General features: G+C 36.0%; 1 protein-coding gene across 6 annotated transcripts in view; it reads right to left on the minus strand.

Moving 5' to 3' along the window:
* Positions 1 to 648: 648 nt before the first annotated feature.
* Positions 649 to 20,762, minus strand: part of LOC106873847 (uncharacterized) — a 30,169-nt gene continuing 10,055 nt past the window's right edge. For 2 of the 6 annotated variants that reach the window (XM_089344928.1, XM_089344929.1), the window contains exons 7-30: positions 19,836 to 19,907; positions 19,277 to 19,348; positions 18,561 to 18,632; positions 18,342 to 18,413; positions 17,944 to 18,015; positions 17,100 to 17,171; positions 16,889 to 16,960; positions 16,370 to 16,441; positions 16,023 to 16,094; positions 14,910 to 14,981; positions 13,717 to 13,877; positions 12,462 to 12,553; positions 11,276 to 11,459; positions 10,446 to 10,674; positions 9,648 to 9,819; positions 8,900 to 9,046; positions 7,869 to 7,997; positions 7,076 to 7,216; positions 5,885 to 6,015; positions 4,807 to 4,930; positions 3,882 to 4,023; positions 3,277 to 3,349; positions 2,136 to 2,521; positions 649 to 1,520 (exon numbers count right to left, since the gene is read on the minus strand). In XM_089344928.1, coding sequence (XP_089201054.1) covers positions 1,462 to 1,520; positions 2,136 to 2,521; positions 3,277 to 3,349; positions 3,882 to 4,023; positions 4,807 to 4,930; positions 5,885 to 6,015; positions 7,076 to 7,216; positions 7,869 to 7,997; positions 8,900 to 9,046; positions 9,648 to 9,819; positions 10,446 to 10,674; positions 11,276 to 11,459; positions 12,462 to 12,553; positions 13,717 to 13,877; positions 14,910 to 14,981; positions 16,023 to 16,094; positions 16,370 to 16,441; positions 16,889 to 16,960; positions 17,100 to 17,171; positions 17,944 to 18,015; positions 18,342 to 18,413; positions 18,561 to 18,632; positions 19,277 to 19,348; positions 19,836 to 19,907 — 2,890 coding nt within the window. In that variant the 3' untranslated portion in view covers positions 649 to 1,461. Of the gene's footprint in view, positions 1,521 to 2,135; positions 2,522 to 3,276; positions 3,350 to 3,881; positions 4,024 to 4,806; positions 4,931 to 5,880; positions 6,016 to 7,075; positions 7,234 to 7,868; positions 7,998 to 8,899; positions 9,047 to 9,647; positions 9,820 to 10,445; positions 10,675 to 11,275; positions 11,460 to 12,461; positions 12,554 to 13,716; positions 13,878 to 14,909; positions 14,982 to 16,022; positions 16,095 to 16,369; positions 16,442 to 16,888; positions 16,961 to 17,099; positions 17,172 to 17,943; positions 18,016 to 18,341; positions 18,414 to 18,560; positions 18,633 to 19,276; positions 19,349 to 19,835; positions 19,908 to 20,762 lie in introns of those variants that run through there. The other 4 variants (XR_016238918.1, XM_089344930.1, XR_016238917.1 and 1 more) reach the window with 4 other exon arrangements.

The raw sequence follows: 20,762 nt of genomic DNA on the forward strand, positions 1-20,762 counted from the left end.
CCTATATATTCCTTATGGTGCCTGCCGATACTGTCTCCATTGAGCCAAAAATAATTGACACTGTCTTTACCATCTTCATTTTCCATAACCGAGTTATTTGGTACTTTAAAGTGTTTATTTATCTATTGTTTTATTATTATTATTCAGTAGTTTTATTTTTATAACGTACTTTCACTTCCCGACCGAGCGCAGCTCTGTGTGCCTTGGGTATGTGCTGTGGTTTGCTGTGATGCTCTTATGGTTACTGTATTGAAAGTGTTTTGCGTAGGATGTGTGCAGTGCCCAGTAGTGCAATTTCCTGTATGTTATATATACTTGTAAGTCCTGGTGTTTTTGTTATGTATTTGTCTGAATATTTTTTTTATTATACCTAAGGCACCTACTATGATAGGAATTGTTTCTGTTTTTAGATTCCACATTCGAGTTACCTCTATTTCCAGGTCTTTGTATTTTGAAAGTTTCTCCATTTCTTTTAGGGAAACGTTGTCATCTGCTGGTATTGATACATCAATTAGAAAGCATTTTTTTTCTTCATGATCTGTGACAACTATATCTGGTCTATTGGCCTTAATTTCTCTATCTGTGTGTATTGGCACACATTATTATTATTATTATTATTATTATAGATTAACTCGAATTTCCGAAAAGTTGTAGTAACAAACCACTTTATTCAGAGAAAATAAAATATTACATTGTAAAAGAAGGCAACAGTGAAATATGGAGAGATTTTAGGAATATTTTCAGATTTTTACGCTTCAGCCAATAGTCATGCATGTTGCTTCTTTTAAAATTACATTATTGCGGATTAAAGAGTCTCTTAGTAGCATAGTGTTGTATCAATGTGAAGGCGCGTGGCTCAGTGGTTAGGGCATTCGGCTCACGATAGTGAGTTCGATTCTCGGCGACGCGTTGTGTCCTTGAGCAAGACACTTTATTTCACGTTGTTCCAGTGCACTCAGCTGGCAAAAAATGAGTAGTACCTGTATTTCAAAGGGCCGGCCTTGTCACGCTATGTGTCACGCTGAGTCTCCCCTGAGAGCTACGTTGGGGGTACACGTGTCTGTGGATTGCTCAGTCACTTGCACGTTAATTTCACGAGCAAGCTGTTCCGTTGATCTGATCAACTGGAACCCTCGACGTCGTAAGCGACGGAGTGTTGTATCAATAGGCAAAAAAATAAAAGCCACGCAATGTAATATACGAAGAAAAGTTGAGGCAAAATATAACCAAAGGTGACTCTTGAAGACACACAACACACACACACACATACTCACACCCACACATACTCACACCCACACACAAGCGTATATATGTTACAGATTATTTGAGAAAGCAAAAACTTAAATATGAAATAGGCAGCTTGAATATATTTGCTTAGTTTAATGTAATATAAGAATATTTAGATTTTTGACGTAAAATATAATCAAAGACTAGTCTTGAGGAGTTTTTCTTCATTTTCATTCAAAAGGTCGTTTCTGCTTTTTTTTTTTTACCTCCTATTTCATATTCGGAGATTGAACCTGGAAACATAATGAAAATAAACTATATGAATATTAATTTTTCATGTCAATAATTCACGACCCTAAATATTATACACAGCAACAGTTGTCATCAACTCTTTTCTCACAAGAGAAAATAATGTTATTACAGAAGAAGTAGGGATGAACAACAAGTTTTATATTTAAAAGAGTAATTACACTCACAGGCAATAATAATTTTCGGGGGTACGTTGTAAGATAGCAAATAATTGATTAATTTTCCAGAGAAACTTTATATAAAAAAAAAGATGAACCATTTAGCTCTATTCAGTTAAAGGTTTGCATGGTTGAGTATATAATTTACGTTGGCCTTTAGGTGTATTTTGTGGAGGCGCAATGGCCTAGGGGTTAGGGCAGCGGATTCGCGGTCATAGGATCGCGGTTTCGATTCCCAGACCGGTCGTTGTGAGTGTTTATTGAGCGAAAACACCTAAAGTTCCACGAGGCTCCGGCAGGGGATGGTGGCGAACCCTGCTGTACTCTTTTACCACAACTTTCTCTCACTCTTTCTTCCTAAGAGTGATGATATTGATAGTAACATCATGAAAATATCGGTTGTGCTGGTAGCAAGTATAAAAGAGACGAAATTACACTTACTTCTTACATTCTCCGGAACTTGCCTCCAGGTTTTTCGTTTACGCACAAAGAGGCAAATGACATCTCTGGTATCTTTTTTGTATATACAGTAGCATATGAAGATGAACATTCCTTGAAGGGTGTTGAAGATGGTAAAAAGATGATTAAATACTTCTGCAGCTTCATCAAAAGCGAAAAATGCTAAAACCCAGGGCAATCCAAGTAGGAAGCATAAACCTACGACGCCAAACACACGTACTTTTTTTGTGTTGTGTACAAATTTCTTGTCATTTTGCAATGAGTTCAGACGCCACATAACGACAAAAAACATAGTAATGTTGAAGAGGAGAATGATCGCCACGGGAGCGAGGAAAGCAGCATAGAAAGCTGTCTTGGATAACCAACAGCTACAAAGAAATAGAAAATTAATGATAAAACTCTGTGTTAAGTAGAGTCATGTGTTGGAAATTTTCGATTACACACCCCACCCATGGTCGCGTCTTCCCTCACTAGGATTACTATTCTACAGATTACAAAACTAGGAATACTTCCGTTCTGATGTCAGTTGGAGTAGACAACTGCGACGACATCGGCGAACATGCCTGACATATCTACACAAAACTCGTTGGGTAGACCAGCCCCAAAAGGTGATTGCTCAAGGCTTTCTGTATCTCAACTTTTATTGAATTTTGCGGCACCCTGCATCAGCCGCCGAGGGCTGTAGTAGGCCATCAAGTTAGGAAATAGAATTCACTCCCTCCTCCAACTCTACGATTGCACCAAACAGTGGATGGGAGTGTCGCTAAAAAGTTGCACATATCACACTGAATTTGAGTAGCACGATTGTGGATTTGATGTTACATTGCATCTCTGCCATTCGTACCTATCGAATGACTTTCATTGCGTCACACATTTACACACGGGCCTTAGCTCTGAGAAGGAAAACTTTCTGTTCAAAACTGAATACATATTCAGTCTTACTGAACTGAAAGGTAGGATACCGGATAGAAAATAAACATTATCAGTGTATAGGTACCAGGAATCAATGCCTTAGCTTTATCTCGATGGCAGCTTATTCATTATTCTATAATATTGAACGGAACGCATAAATATTAGTTGTGAAGACTAGAGAAAATTAGGCCAGTAAAACATAAATACTTACACTTTTTCAATTCTGATATAATTGTTTGTGTTGCTAATTGCCAAAGTAATTATGACAATCACAATTGGAAGACCTGAAAACGATATATACGGAAATGAATAAACATATGCAGATATTAATGAAAAATTGAGCCCTCCGTCGGTTACGACGACGAGAGTCCCAGCTGATCCGATCAACGGAACAGCTTGCTCGTGAAATTAACGTGCAAGTGGCTGAGCACTCCACAGACACGTGTACACCTAATGTAGTTCTCAGGGGAGATTCAGCGTAACACAGAGTGTGACAAGGCCGGCCCTTTGAAATACAGGTACTACTCATTTTTGCCGGCGAAGTCGACTGGAGCAACGTGAAATAAAGTGTCTTGCTCAAGGACACAACGCGTCGCCGGGACAAATATAAGACTTTAAACTCAGACAATATATGTATAAAAGAGATAGATGAATAGGCAGATATATAGACTGATAGATAGCGAGGGGGAGAGAGAGAGTGAGAGAGAGAGAGAGAGAGAGAGAGTGAGTGAGTGAGTGAGTGAGAGAGAATGTGTGTGTTCCTGTGGGAGAGAGATGAAATTAGGTACATAATGAGAAGAAAGACATTATACATACCCCAGACTAAAATTGAACTCCTCTTGATAAATGATGACCGAATGGTTTTGAATACAAACAGGCCTAGATATATATGAATTGCTTCTACAATCATCCACATGAAAGATGACAGGAGGAAGTAGTGTAACAGAGCAGCAACTGCCTACAACAACAATAAAATAATGATATCTCACACTGACGCATGGCCTCGAATATATATTATTTTACCCGGGTCGGGTATAAATGTCAGTCCTCGACTGGTACTTTGCATTATTGATCCCAGACGGATAAACATTAAAATAAACCCCACTGAAATTTCAACAGAAATCTCAAAAACACGTCTTTTAATATAGAAAGGAATTTTTCTATATTATTGCACGTTAATTTCACGAGCAGGCTGTTCCGTTGATCGGATCAACTGGAACCCTCGTCGTCGTTAAGCGACGGAGTGCCAACAACAACAATTTCTTATCATAAACACTGATGTTATCATTTAACAGTTAATCATTGTCAAATGAAAATTGGTACTTCATCGGTTACGACGATGAGGGTTCTAGTCGAATTGATTGACGAAACAGCTTGATTGGGAAATTAACGTGCAAGTGGCTGAGCACTCCACAGACACGCACACTGTTAACGTATATCACACGGAGATTTAGTGTGACACAAAATGTGGCAACGATGGTCCTTTTGAAGTACAGGAAGCACGCATTTTTGCCAGCAGAGTGCAATGGGGCAACCAGAAATAAAGAGCCTCGGTCAAGGAGTTGAACTCACGAATTTAGAATCTTGAGCCAGTTACTCTAACTACTTATCTGATCGCCTTCACTGGTCAAATTAAAGAATGTAAAAACGAACAACGCAAACATTAAATGCGATATTTAGTGCTACAACCTGGGCTTTTACAAAACAAAATATTTGCTGGTTTCAATGTGTTTCCACTTACCCTACAAACAGCTGTTATTTCTGTAATATATTCTTGGAACCCAACAAGAAAGATAAGATATGTGGCAGCTAAAGAACTGCACAAGTTGACTAAAATCTTTGAAGCTATTAACTTCCATAGCGTTCTGGAATAATGACGAAAAGAAAGAAAAAAAATAATAATACTGCTTTTATTAACATTAATCAATCAATAAAGAAATTGCTCAAAGCACAAAAAAGTAACTACAACTTAATGGTTATTCGAAATATAAATGATATGTGAAATATGTATTTAGAATTTGTATACAGACATGGTGTAAAACAGGTGTGTATAATGATCTATATGAGGTATAGACCACTATGTTTATTGCGCTCACTGGGTAGGTTTGGTTGTTTATGATGGTAGTTCTTTATAGTCACAGAACAAGTCAAATGTCTGTACATGACACATTATGTTGCAAAATAATCTTATATATATATATATATATATATATATATATATATATCTGTAAAAATATGTGACACTTATTCAGTAGCCATGATAAAACTCCGAGTTTCGGATGCCAGGGTGGGAGCCCACGCCAACATCTCTTCAGTTATCCGGCCAATTGAAAATTCCTGTGAAAAATGACCGTTAAAAACAAGGGAAAATTACTGTGTAGTGACAAAGCGCGTCTAAAACTGCGTATATATATATCCTTTGAAATATTACATGTTGTTATTGCTTTTGTTGAATAAAATGTGTTGAAAAAAAAGCCGCAATAATTATGCACCATACCCAATTGTAATAGTAAAGTTTATACCTTTCTGAATTAACTCTCCTTAGACACACAAGACAGGCATTCCTCGCTCATTCCCTCATTCTCATATCATCCTTACTGTGACTCGCTTACAAAAACTTGCACTAAAATAACTGTCCAGTCAATAATCCTTCACTAAAGTGACAACATTCTGGATTTCTCTTCACATGCATGATTTTCCTGCAGACATCAACCATGTCATGCTTACGAACGTGATGTGGGAGAGACCCACAAACTGATGGACAGTGTCCCAATGCATTTGAATAGCTTATAAAAGAAAATAGAAATTGAAATGCTTACTTGAAATAAGCATGGATTATTACTGTCAGAATGAGACAGACAAATGATATTATGCAGCCAACGTTAGAAATAATAGAGAGGAGTTCACTATTCTTTTCCTTTCCTTTATTTTTGTCATTCCCGTAGACATCCTGCAACAGAAAACAGACGACAACGTATTAGCTCCTCTTCTTCTCTTCTTCCTTTCATATATATTGATCAATACTTATATAAATTATGAGTGTTCATATAGGTGGGGGGGGGGGGGTAATCTTCTATTACATGTTACAAGATAATTAATTCCAATATGAAGCATCACTATCTTTATAATGTATATAAGCGACGTCTGAGTCCAGGTAGAATATACCACCGGTGTTTAAATCTTGAGTTCGAATTCACTGAAGGTATATCTTATTATATGTTACAGCACAAATAATTCAAGCTGCTTCGCTTAAACTATCTGTTAACTGAGGACAGACGTCTGACGTGAAATATAAGATAAATGATTAACTAGAGATATTAAAAATCTGAAATTGGAATTATTTTGGTAATAAAAGGAATAGAAACGTAAATAGTTATAAAGACAATTGATTTGATTCGGTAATGTTTCTGACCGTTGTTGTTAGCACTCCGTCGCTTAACGACGTCGAGGGTTCCAGTTGATCCGATCAACGGAACAGCCTGCTCGTGAAATTAACGTGCAAGTGGCTGTGCACTCCACAGACACGTGTACCCTTAACGTAGTTCTTGGGGATATTCAGCGTGACACAGTGTGACAAGGCTGACTTAAATGAGAGGAGAGATCTAAGAGAATCATGAAGCGACCATTGTTTTAACATCTAACAATTTTTATTCTGCTATGGACATCTATTGTATATTAACTATGTATGTATCGATTAAAGTACCATTCAGATAGTTTCAACACAATAGATTTTAAATACAAGGGAGATGGCTGTTCCTTTTTGTTGGAGGGATTCTGACGTTTTTAATCGAGGACATTAGCTGGGTACATCTAGTGGATAACATCCTAATCTTAGACTAATAGACGATAGCAATAGCAGCATTAACAACAGTGACTTATTACAAAATATCAATGTCCCATATTTACTAAAATATCCACCAACATGAAGTTTAATAGTTATTGAAATTATTTATGCATAGGCACAATTGCCAATTTACGGGCAATTAACAACATGTCATAATGTTACCAACCATTAGTATAGCAAAACTTGTAAGATGGTAACAGGAACACAATACTTTCTTCCCAGGTTCATAGTCGGATATGTAACAGCCTTTTGTTGACCAATGTTCAGAGGATTTATCCCAATAGACACATTGTGGGTTGGCAGCATTCTGAAAAAAATTAAATTCTGTTTATTTAATCAAATTAGTTTGCAATTAAAACACATGTAATTAAGTTTGGCTAAACTGACTAATAAAATATCGAAACAGACCATGACGTAACTGACTATTCCATCTCGTTTATAAATCTATGTATGTTCTCATAATATCTATTACATGTTATTACATATATCGCCATCACTTGGACTACCATTCAGACTGTTTCTGAAAGGAAGGGATTTGTTCGTGTAGATCTGAACTACAACGTGGCATGATGTTCGCGGCGGTAAAATGTTTCATCATAAGTCTTCCTGGTCAGAAATTGCATGAAGGAAAACAACATAAACAGCAACAACTACAGTCATAGAAACCCCAAAGAAATTAATCAAATTTAAAATACAGTCATAATCATTGAACGCAATGCCCAAACATATTAAAACAATATACTGCTGATACTAAAACAGAACACAAACAATCGGAAACATATCCAGCACGCACATTGTATAATGAAGATACAATAAGTTATAAATGTCAACAGGGTAACAGCTACTACTACTACTACTACTACTTGCGCCGTAGTCAGTGTTTCTGTCAGGAGGTGTAAGGTGTGGCTCTGAAATGAAACATTAACAACGACAGTTATAACAAAACACATAATTATTACCTGATCTATTAAGTTGAATGAGATGCTAACTGGTTCATCAAGGTTGGTTATTTTAATGTTAGGAATATTTGCAGCAATAATATGGCTGTTAATTTTAGTATTTGCTTTGGTAGTAGAGTTTTCTATTATCTGTAAAGAGAAGTCGTTAAATAAATAAATTTATTCCGTAGAAGTGTTTATTAATACATCGTTAAAGCATGGAACTAAACACTGGAGTTGTGCTTCGACAACATTATTTTAATCAGTACAATAACTTTATACAACATATGAGGAGGAGGCACTCCATCGCTTACGACGTCAAGGGTTCCAGTTGATCCGATCAACGGAACAGCCTGCTCGTGAAATTAACGTGCAAGTGGCTGAGCACTCCACAGACACATGTACCCTTAACGTAGTTCTCGGGGATATTCAGCGTGACACACAGTGTGACAAGGCTGACCCTTTGAATTACAGGCACAACAGAAACAGGAAGAAAGAGTGAGAGAAAGTTGTGGTGAAAGAGTACAGTAGGGTTCGCCACCATCCCCTGCCGGAGCCTCGTGTAGCTTTTAGGTGTTTTCGCTCAATAAACACTCAACGCCCGGTCTGGGAATCGAAACCGCGATCCTATGACCGCGAGTCCGCTGCCCTAACCACTGGGCCATTGTGCCTCCACTCGCACATATACAACCGGCACCAAAAAATTGACGAACTTGTTGATATGACTAGCGTGTCCTGGAGCTACTGCCAAAAAAATTTTGAGCTAGGAATTTGGAATGAAAAGACTGGTAGCAAAATCTGTGGTTTTCTTGCTCACGAAATATCAAAACCAGTCACGACTGAATGGAACTGTTTTCGAAGGCCATCACTGGTGATGAAAGCTGGTGCTGCGGAATTTGCAGATGTGGAAGAGGTGAAGAAAAAATTGATGGAAGCGCTAAAAAAGCATCACATCAATTTTGTTGTATTAGTATTATTTCTTCCATTATCAAAAAACGTAACAATGAATTCAAAAATAACCAGAAGAAATATTTCCAAGCTTTGTACCATACCCTATATAGCTTATCCTCTTTCATATTAAACAAGGAGATCCTTGAAAATGTTGCGTGTTCTTCTTCTTTCAGATGTCTTATTAAACTCTTAGGCAATGAAATATAATCCATCATATCTTCCACTTTTGAGTTTGAGTTGTTATAGATCTGGTGGAGGAAAATAAAAGAAAAATTTAAATTGATAAATATAAAACGCAACTACTGTTGAATGTTGCTGACGTCGTAAAAATTTATAAACTTTCGACTGAACGTGAGGTGAAATAATTTTTTAAATAGTCGAGCAAATCGACCCCAGGACTTATTCTTTGGAAGCCTAATCCTTGTTCTATCGGTCTCTTTTGCTGAACCGCTAAGTTACAGAGACATAAACACACCAGCATCGGTTGTCAAGCGATGTTGGGGGGGGGGGACAAACACAGGCACAAAAATATACACACACATACACACATATATATACATATATACGACGGGCTTCTTTCTGTTTTCCGTCTACCAAATCCACTCTCAAGGCTTTGGTCGGCTCGAGGCTATAGTAGTAGACACTTGCTCAATGTGCCACGCAGTGGGACTGAACCCAGAATCCATGTGGTTGTTAAGCAAGCTACTTACCACACAGCCACTCCTGCCAAGTTTTGTAACATCTACATTATATGACAATAAAAATATATTTCATTCTGATGCATTTTATCAACCTTGGTATTCAAAATAAATTACCAATATGAGAGTAAATCAAGAGACAGTATCGTACCTCACTCCTCGCTTCCGTTTCATTGGTTCCATATGAAACACCAAAGACCAGACCATTGAAAGTGTCTTTCTCCACTTTGGCAGCACCAATAGCAAGATTAGAATATGAAACCGCGACTTTCTGCTCTTCCAGTGGAATCTTTTCTGGGATTATTTCTATAATGTCCAGCATTCTGTGAGGAAATCAAGAAAACAAGGTTCAATTGACAGTGTGGTTCAAATACGTAATTAGTTATAGGTTTAATTACACTAATTACATTAATTAGCAAATCATTTTACACAACAGTTTTTACTATTGCTTTTGTTGTGGGTACTGTTGTTGCTGCTACTGCTTCCACAACATCACCACAGCCAAAACAACAACAACCACCACCACCATCACCACACTGGTGGCACTCCGTCGCTTACGACGACGAGGGTTCCAGTTGATCCGATCAACGGAACAGCCTGCTCGTGAAATTAACGTGCAAGTGGCTGAGCGCTCCATAGACACGTGTACCCTTAACGTATTTCTCTGGGATATTCAGCGTGACACAGAGTGTGACAAGGCTGACCCCTTTGAATTACAGGCACAACAGAAACAGGAAGTAAGAGTGAGAGAAAGTTGTGGTGGAAGAGTACAGCAGGGTTCGCCACCATCCCCTGCCGGAGCCTCGTGGAGCTTTTAGGTGTTTTCGCTAAATAAACACTCACAACGCCCGGTCTGGGAATCGAAACCGCGATCCTGTGACCGCGAGTCCGCTGCCCTAACCACTGGGCCATTGCGCCTCCACAACAACAAATGTGATCTGAATTTTACCTGCTGACAGTTCTGTTAGCTTTTTCTGCCTCAACCAAAATCTTCTCTGGTGCATTTATCATATCGTTGATACCATGAAGTATTTTGCGCAGTATTATATTGACGAACGCATTTGATATCAATAGCGCCATTTCCTCAAGCATGGCTATAGCCGAGACAATATCTTCTTTGAAATCCACTGATTTCTGTGAAATATTCAGGAGTTTTCTTGAAAATTCCTCAACAGTCCCTGCAATGGAAAATTTTAGATAAAGTTTACAGAAATTTACATCCGCACTGAGACAAAACAACAGAAGCAAATACAACACATTTAATGAATCACTGGGAGTTAATTAACAATTTACTGTAGGGCGAAAATTGCTAAATATATGTTCAGTTCATGAGCTGCATACTCATTGTTATGCACCTCAGTGTCTCCTTGTTTGTAGTATTAAGTGGAATTCTCTATAGTTGAATAAGACATACACTTGCTAGTGCGAGACGTTGACAACCAATGAGCTGTAATACACCAGCCTTCATAAACCACAGTTAATCTGAACGAAGTTATTCTTTCAATGACAAGGTGAACTGCGATAAAAACGGTTCGCAGGTCTACTACTTGATATTGATTAGTCATCCTCAAGGCCTATATGAAAATTTGAAGTCACCAAAGCACTGAAGGTTTATGAAGATTTCTTTTTAATTTTATAGTGTTACAGCAACAGATGAATGTGATAAATTATTCTATGGTAAACTATGTTTAGTAACTATGCATCTGTAGTAAATCATCTTAGTAAATATGTATCTGTAAGAAATCAGGTGGATTAAATCAGAAACTAAACAACGCTTACCCATGAAATCATTCTTGTTACATTGGTTTCCGCTGCAGCAAGCTACACACGAAGTGCCATTGGCCCATTTATTGCACGTAAAAGTATTGTTTCTCATAGCTTCAAGGCAGTTTCTGTATGTCCTGCAAGATCTTTCAAACTTCAGTGTGACGCCATTCATTGATAGTTTATATTGGCATACAGGCTGTAACAATAAATATAAAAGTCATATACTACTACCACAGCAAGTACTACTACAACTACTATTGCTAACAGCAGAAAGAGCAACGCGGGATGTATAGCAAACAAAAAGTCGAATAATTACTCCAGATGATTTTTAAGAAAACAAATGAAGACGAAACAAACAGACGATGTGTTACAAGATAATTGTGTATGTAATCCCTTGTAAAATCTTGTTGGCACTCCGTCGCTTACGACGTCGAGGGTTCCAGTTGATCCGATCAACGGAACAGCCTGCTCGTGAAATTAACGTGCAAGTGGCTGAGCACTCCACAGACACGTGTACCCTTAACGTAGTTCTCAGGGATATTCAGCGTGACACAGTGTGACAAGGCTGACCCTTTGAATTACAGGCACAACAGAAACAGGAAGTAAGAGTGAGAGAAAGTTGTGGTGGAAGAGTACAGCAGGGTTCGCCACCATCCCCTGCCGGAACTTCGTGGAGCTTTAGGTGTTTTCACTCAATAAACACTCACAACGTCCGGTCTGGGAATCGAAATCGCGATCCTATGACCGCGAGTTCACTGCCCTAACCACTGGGCCATTGCGCCTCCAACCTTGTAAAATATATTCCACTTATAAAGAATGACGTCCGTTTATTAACCCTATTTTATATACAACGATGTTTGTCGGAGAGAAAATAGAGAAGCTGTCACTGGACCAGCGAGCATCTCATGATTTTTAACAAGACACTTCCTTTCATGATACTCCAGTCTACTCTGTTGAAAATGAGTGCCAACTTAGTGCTGGTCATCCTCTTCTCTCTGTCTTTAATTGTCAAATCTTTGATATTCCGTAATTCCATATTCAATATGCTATGATAGCAAGACCGAGAGGGTGTGTGTGTCTGTTTGTGACTACATAGGTACCTAAAACAATTAGTGAAAGAATGGTACAAACTACCAGGCCATACTGACGGCTGCGGATATATTTCAACAGAAAAGGAGAAAGTAAAATTTTAGTTTACCTCTACTCCTGGACAGCCTGTCCTTTCTGAATCATTGCACATCATCCCTGAACATGTTTGACACTCCAAGTTCTTTTGAAATAACGAGTAATCTACAGAATATAAAAGAATATTCGTATTTCGGAACCAAATAGTGTAATGTACAGCACCAACAGGAAACATTTACTAAGGGACTCATACATATTAATATTGGAACCAATATATTTCAGACATATAAAAGAAATTATCAATTAAAACTACAAACATGTTTTTGTTTTCATTTGGAAACGCTTCAGTTTTGTTAAAAATTCAACAAAACAAAGCGTAGAGGTTACTTGTTCGAATGCTGGAGGTTTATTGTATCTCAGAAATGTCATTATGCCAATAATAAACACACGTACTGATTCTAATTTGCTTCTTTATTATTCGTCAATTGGTTAGTTATTTAATGAATTAACACATCAATTACATGATTAATCATTCAATTAAACTCTAAATCAGACTCCAGGTCAGTTTCAGATCTGTCTGTTTGCCTGCCAGATTTTTGCTTCTATATATATATGTAGTTGTATGGATGGCAATGGGATTGTACAAGAGAGAGAAAAATAGATAGATAGATAGATAGATAGATATAGATAGATAGATAGATAGATAGATAGATAGATAATTAGATAGATAGATAGATAGATAATTAGATAGATAGATAGATAGACAGACAGACAGACAGACAGACAGACAGATAGATAGATAGATAGATAAATAGATAATTAGATAGATAGATAGATAGATAGATAGACAGACAGGTAGACAGACAGACAGACAGACAGATAGATAGATAGACAGATAGATAGATAGATAGATAGATAGATAGATAGATAGATAGATAGATAGATAGAGGGAGTGAAAAGCGGGTGTATGAGTGTATGTGTAAGTGTGTGTGCGCATGTTCATACATAGGTTCATTCTGGTGGGCATCTGCGCGGATGTGTGTTTGTGTGGTATTGTTGCTTCTGTGAATGCCTTAGATAGAACATGTGAGTGTCTGGGTGTGTTTGTATGTGAGTGTGCGTGTGAGTGTGTGTATGCGCGCGCGTTCATGTGTATGTACATCGTGGGACAGGTGAAGGGTTTGGAAGGCAATGCGTTTATTCCTTTAGATATATCTATCTATTGGTCTCTTTCATCAGACATTATAATTTGAGCAGCAGAGAATGGCCGGGACTTTTATTTATTGGTAAACGTAAAAAAACAATAAAGCAAGGAAGATTTTACTAACTTTGGCATTGCGAATATTTCAGTATAGGTGTTGTTTCTTGGCCAAGACCTGTATGACACTCGCCTTTGACAACCACAGATGTATTGTATGTATTTCTCGTATAATTTACTACTGCTAATAGGTGACATCCACACATCATGTCTTTATTGCCACTGAGGTCTCTATAATTATAAGGAGAACTTTAAAAGAATGTGCTTCAGATCAACAGAGAAACGCCAGCTGGATTCCACAAGAAACAAGGATTATATAATTTAAGCAGGTGTATATAACTTATGACGTTCATGTTCTTTCTTTCGTAGGTGTTAATAACAAAATGTGAAATGGTTATTGGTGGAAACAGTAAAGTCGTTACATTACTGCACTCATAACTTATATCTTGAATAATAAAATCCCTTTAAGTAAGGAGAAATTTCATAGCCACTTGAAGTGACTTATTTATATATATACTCTGGTGTATATATATAGTTGGAATTTACAATAATACAAAGAAAACAAAAGACGAGATGGATATGCACATGTATACAGGTATATGTATATATATATGCATACATGCATATGTTTATATATATATATATATATATATATATATATATATATATATATATATGCATGTATATGTCTAAATGAGATAGTAGCTTTAATATTAATATTGAAACTATTAAAACTGAAAGTATCTCACATTACAAGGAAGATGTTATTGTTTCACTTTTGACACGTAATATTGAAATAATGTAAGAAATAAGATATTGCCCCGGGCTCGCATTACGCAAGAACTTTAAACTTGTTTTAGCCTATGACACTGCATGGACCCCAAGTAAATCATGTGTAAATCTTGAATGAAATCGGTTGGGTAGTTCTCGAGTTTTATTGATTCATATATACAGACATACACATTCTCAGTCATATATATATATATATATGCACACAGTTGTTAGCCATTGAACTAACACCCGGTATTAATTAACATGGATGAAATTAGATGATATCAATCCTCATGCTATTTAAATGCAGGCTTTACAATGACTAGATGCAGTATTTGGATATAATTATTTTCATATATTAAATTTTAAACCAACCCAACGTTGTTCATTGCCAACTGTATAAAATATTTGTGAAATTGATGATCTCTCTTTATGGTATTAGTTTTACATAACGTCCTACTTTCCAAAGAAATATAAAAAACTTGTACATACACATGATATATGTCGGGAAGGAATAAGAATGCACCATCCTCATATTTCTGCATTTGGTTGTGGCCCAAATATCTGAAAGGAAGAAACAAAGTTAATTCAAAATACGTAAAATTCACTAAATCTATTTTCCCCCTGTTAAATATTTTCTAAATTTCTCTTTAGTCAACTCTGACACTGTAAACGCGAGAGGGGTGAAACGGTAGAACACATCGTTAGAGAATGCCCGAAATTGGACAAAGCGAATTCAAACGATGTCATGACAATGTGGCAAGAATGATCTTTTGGGAACTCTGTGGAAATCCCGGCCTACAAATAGTAAAGACGCGGTATGATCAAACCGCCGTTAAGTAACAGCCAAAAGAGACACACAAACAAAATGGTGTGATTACAACCATATTCAACTTTTTCCTTTTTATTCTCTGAGCTCCTCTTCTTTACTTATTCTCCACTCTGATATTTCATATCGCTTTTATTCCCAAATATGCTTAATAGTCTACATACTTTTGAATATCATTGGCAAAATCACACAACATTGGAAGTCGAAGCAGCTGTTACATGGGATGCAGTCTATTTACATTGAATTAATAAATAATAATTGATGAAAGTCAATTGTTGCTCATCACTACTTCTCCACTTTGTGCTTTGTTTAATTATATATACATACATACATACATACTTATATATACATATATTAATATAGGAGAGTATTGTAGTTCGCTTGAAGCATTGTGTATTGTTTGTAAAGAAAATAAAGTTTAGAATGGTGCAACAATGCACTATAGAATAAAAAATGGACTATATACCTGTTGTAATTTGGTTATCTATAGTCTGATGATATTTCGGAATTACAATTCCTTCTTCAGATCTTCTTAGTTGGACTATAGATAACCAAATTACAACAGGTATATAGTCCATTTTTTATTCTATAGTGCATTGTTGTACCATTCTAAACTTTTTATTCTTTATATATTAATATATAAGTGTGTGTGCGCTTGTGTATGTTAGAGTGTGAGTCAGAGAAGAGCAAAGTGACGGAAGCAAAATAATGGTAAATTTTAGTTATGTAAAATCATACAGACAAAGAATAGTATCAGTAACACTGATCGAACTTACAGAGATTGCAAACTGTACAGATTTTCGAAGGTTCCCTGTTTAATGGTCGATATATTATTATGGGATAGATCTCTGTAAGATAGAATTAAAATTTGCTCAGAAATACTATGTCCAATGAATTAGAGGTAGGAACAGAAAACGAACTAGAATTGAAAGATGAAGATGATGAGTGAAAATGATAGAGATTAAGAGAGAAATAGAGTGACGATGAGAGGAAGAAGACGAATCAGAAGTAGTAAATGTACATGTATATATATATATATATATATATATATATATATATATATATATATATATATATATATATACATATATATACATGTAACAAAGAAGTACCAGCAACTTACAAAGTCAGTAAACTGGTAAGGTTTAAAAAGGTTCCTTCTGCAATAATGGAGAGGGTATTATTGCCTAGATATCTGTAAGATAAAAGAGAATTGGTAAGAAATATCATAGAAGACATTTGTCACGAATTATTAAATATTATGCCTGAGCAATTAGATGCAGAAACAGAAGAAAAATTAGAAGGGATGAGGTTGATATTCATGACGATGATAAACAGTGAACTTCATTAGTATGGTGAAAATGATAGAAAATTATCTGTTAATACTTTTGTACCCTAGTGGGACAAAGAATGGCAACAAAGAAAGTGAGAACGAGAAAATTGAAGGAATATATAATTATGCAACGACGCAAAGCTATGTCTACACAAACACGAAATTATACACATTATGTGAAACATTGATTTAGACCACAAATAGAAAGTAAGTGTCTGTTAGGGAAGGAAAAAGAGCGATGAAAGGACATTAAACATTTCTGGAATAAACACTGAAGGAGATATTATCAGCAGGACTGATCCAACTTACAGATCCCGTAAACTGTGAAGTGTTTTGAATGTACTTTCTTTTATTTTCGAGAGTTGATTATGGGATAGATCTCTGAAAGGTAAAAGAGTATTGACGAGAGATAATGCAGAATGTATTTGAGAAAAAATATTAAGAGATGTGAATGAAAGAGGAAAACTTTTTGAAATATACACTCAAAAAAAATATTATCAGCGGGTCTGATCTAACTTACAACTCCTGTAAATTGCCAAGGTTTTTGAATGCACTCTCTTCAATATTCGAGATGTTGTTAAAGGATAGATCTCTGAAAGATAAAAGATTACTGACAAGAGGTAGTACAGAATACATTTGTAAAAAAAAATTACTTATTTTTGCTATAGGAAGTGAGCCACCAAAGCGTCCCCAGTCTACTTACAGAATAACGACCAATCTGAGGGAAGCGAAATGTCAAGCAAAAAGCAATGGAAAAAAAGCAGAAAGCAAAACCAAAATTAATTAACATGAACAATGAACGGTTTATAGTAAGGGAAAGGTTTAAAATATACAAATAGTGGGTGTGGTTTTGTAGTAAATTAGTGGACAGAAAAAGGAAAAGTAAAACAGACAAATAAGAGAAGAGTGGGGGAAGGAGGTGTAAGCAGAATCATAAGGTGATATAAGAGACGACTGTTGCAGACTGTACGATGTATTATCCTTATTAGACTTTATTAGAAGTTATTGATAGGCATAAAATCGCCGGTTCCCATTAGAACAAAGTAGATAAAAATGCACGACTATATATAAGTATACACCAAACATACACACACGTATAGACAAACACTTGAGCATATATCAGAAGGGACAATCAACGACACACTATATATATAACATAATCTGCACATACACGAACTTATATTCATTATGTAGAACAGTGAGTAGATCAGAAGAACACATATTCCTACATATTAATGCACACTCACAATCACAAATGGAAAGTGTTTGTTAGGGAAGGGAAAAGAGCGGTGAAAGGAAGGACATTAAACATTTAAGGAATAAATACTGAAGGAAATATTATCAGCAGAACTGATCCAACTTACAGATCCCGTAAACTGTGAAGGGTTTTGAATGTACTCTCCTTAATAATCGATATTTGATTATAGGATAGATCTCTGAAAGATAAAAGAGTACTGGCGAGAGATGGTACAAAATACATTCGTGAAAAACTATTAAATATTAAAAAAAAATTATTACATATTAAAAATTAAATATTTAGATACCAAGAACCACGAGGCTACTAGACAGTTATACACATAATATCAAACAGTGATATTAACCACATACACGTATATTCCCACATATTCACGCAAACCCTCACTCACAAAGTAAGTGTTAGTTAAAAAAGAGAAAATGGAGGCGAAAGTAAGATGAAAAGAAATTAAACAGTTTTAAAATATACTTTCAAAACTATATTATCGGTAAGACTGATCCAACTTACAAATACCGTAAACTGTGAAGGTTTTTGAATGCAATTTCTTCAATATTGGAGATTTGATTATAAGATAGACCTCTGAAAAATAAAAGAGTACTCACGAGAGATAGTACAGAATAGATATAACGAAAATATTAAAAGAGGTGAAAGAAAGATGAAAGGACATTAAACATTTTTGAAATATATATTCAAAAATATATTATCAGGAGGTCTGATGCAACTTACAGATCTTTTAAACTTCCAAGGGTTTTGAATGTACTCTCTTCAATATTCGAGATTTTATTGTGGGAGAGATGTCTGTAAAATAAACGAGTAATGTCGAGAGATAGTACAGAATAGACTTGTGAAATAATATTAAATGTTGCTATAGGAGGTAAATTAGCACAGAGCTACCAGGCTACTTACCAAAATAATGGTAAGAGAAATGTTAAGCATAATGCAATGGAAAAGGGCAAAACACAAAAATAAATTAATATGAACAATACATATATGTATGCATGTATGTGTGTGTATATACTTGTGTGTCTGTGTTTGTCCTCCCAACATCGCTTGACAACCGATGCTGGTGTGTTTACGTCCCCGTAACCTAGCAGTTCGGCAAAAGAAACCGATAGAATAAGTACTAGGCTTACAACGAATAAGTCCTGGGGTCGATTTGCTCGACTAAAAGGCGGTGCTCCAGCATGACCGCAGTCAAATGACTGAAAGAAGTAAAAGAGTAAAATAGTAATATACACACACTCTTGGACATAAATTCAAATACCAATGCAGACCACAAACACTTGTATTTTCACATATCTTTAGACAGGGTGTTGCACACATTTATAGAGACAATATGAGTCAGAGAAGGGCAAAGATAAGATAATAAAGAATGATGGGAAGACAATAATTATTTAGAAATATACACTTAAAATAGTATCAGAAAGACTGAGCGAACTTACAAATATTCTAATCTGGTAACATTTACGAAGCTGTTTTGGTCAATTTTGAAGATTTCATTACCGGTCAAATCTCTGGAAGGTAAAAGAGAATTCTTAAGAAATACTGCAGAAGAGATTTGTGATGGAATGTTAATTTTAATTGTCTAATTAATTAGATGCAAGAAAAAATGATAATAATGATGATGATGGTGATGAAGATGAGTGAAGAAGAAAATGATGATGATGAGGATGATGGCAGAATCGTTAGTACGCGGGGCGAAATGCCTAGCGGTATTTCGTCTACCGTTACGTTCTGAGTTCAAATTCCGCCGAAGTCGACTTTGCCTTTCATCCTTTTGAGATAGATTAAATAAGTACCAGTTACGCATTGGGGTCGATGTAATCGACTCACTTCCTCCTCTATGTTTTTTCCCTATGTGGGCAATAAAGAAATAATTATATAGAGAGGATGTGAGTTGGTGAAACGCAAAAACAGGATTACAGAGAAAGATTCGAAGACATTAATTAACTAGAAATAAAACTTCAAGAAAATATTATTAGCAAAACTGATTCAACTTACAGATCGGCTAATTCGGGAAGATTTTCGAATGATTCGCGTTCAATATTCGAGATTTTATTATTGTACAGAAATCTGTAAGAGAATTGATACGGTACCATGTTGAAGAGATTGGTCATAAAATTTAAAATATTATTTCTAAGTAATTAAGTGCAGGAAGAGAAGAAATATAAGTAGAAGTGAAAGAATTAGATGAAGAAGACGATGATACGAAAAGATGATCATGATAATGATTAATATATAAGGGATGATGATGTTGATTGAAGAGAATGATAATGATGATGATGTTGATGGTGATGATGTGGTTCGTTGTGGTGATGAAAGTTTGGTCGTCGTGCTGATGATGCTGTTGCTGTGGATTATGATGATGAGTGGTGATGATGATGATGAGTGATGATGATGATGAGTGATGAGTGATGATGATGATGATGATGAGTGATGATGATGCTGATGAGTGATGATGATGATGATGATGAGTGATGATGGTGATGATGAGTGATGATGATGATGATGAGTGATGATGATGATGATGAGTGATGATGATGAGTGATGATGATGATGAGTGATGATGATGAGTGATGAGTGATGATGATGATGATGAGTGATGATGAGTGATGATGATGATGATGATGAGTGATGATGATGATGATGATGAGTGATGATGATGATGATGATGAGTGATGATGATGATGATGATGATGAGTGATGATGATGAGTGATGAGTGATGATGATGAGTGATGAGTGATGATGATGAGTGAGGATGATGATGATGATGCCATTGGTAATTATGATGATGCTAATAATTATTGATGATGGTGATCATTGTGATCATGATGATTATAATGATGTGACGCGTAAACGATTAGAAGAGGAGGAAATGATAAGAAAAAGAAGGTAAGTGAAGACATGTGCATCTTGATGAAGAAGAT

This window comes from Octopus bimaculoides, chromosome 29, assembly GCF_046866305.1.
Source record: "Octopus bimaculoides isolate indiv1 chromosome 29, ASM4686630v1, whole genome shotgun sequence".
In the NCBI taxonomy this organism is placed as follows: domain Eukaryota; kingdom Metazoa; phylum Mollusca; class Cephalopoda; order Octopoda; family Octopodidae; genus Octopus; species Octopus bimaculoides.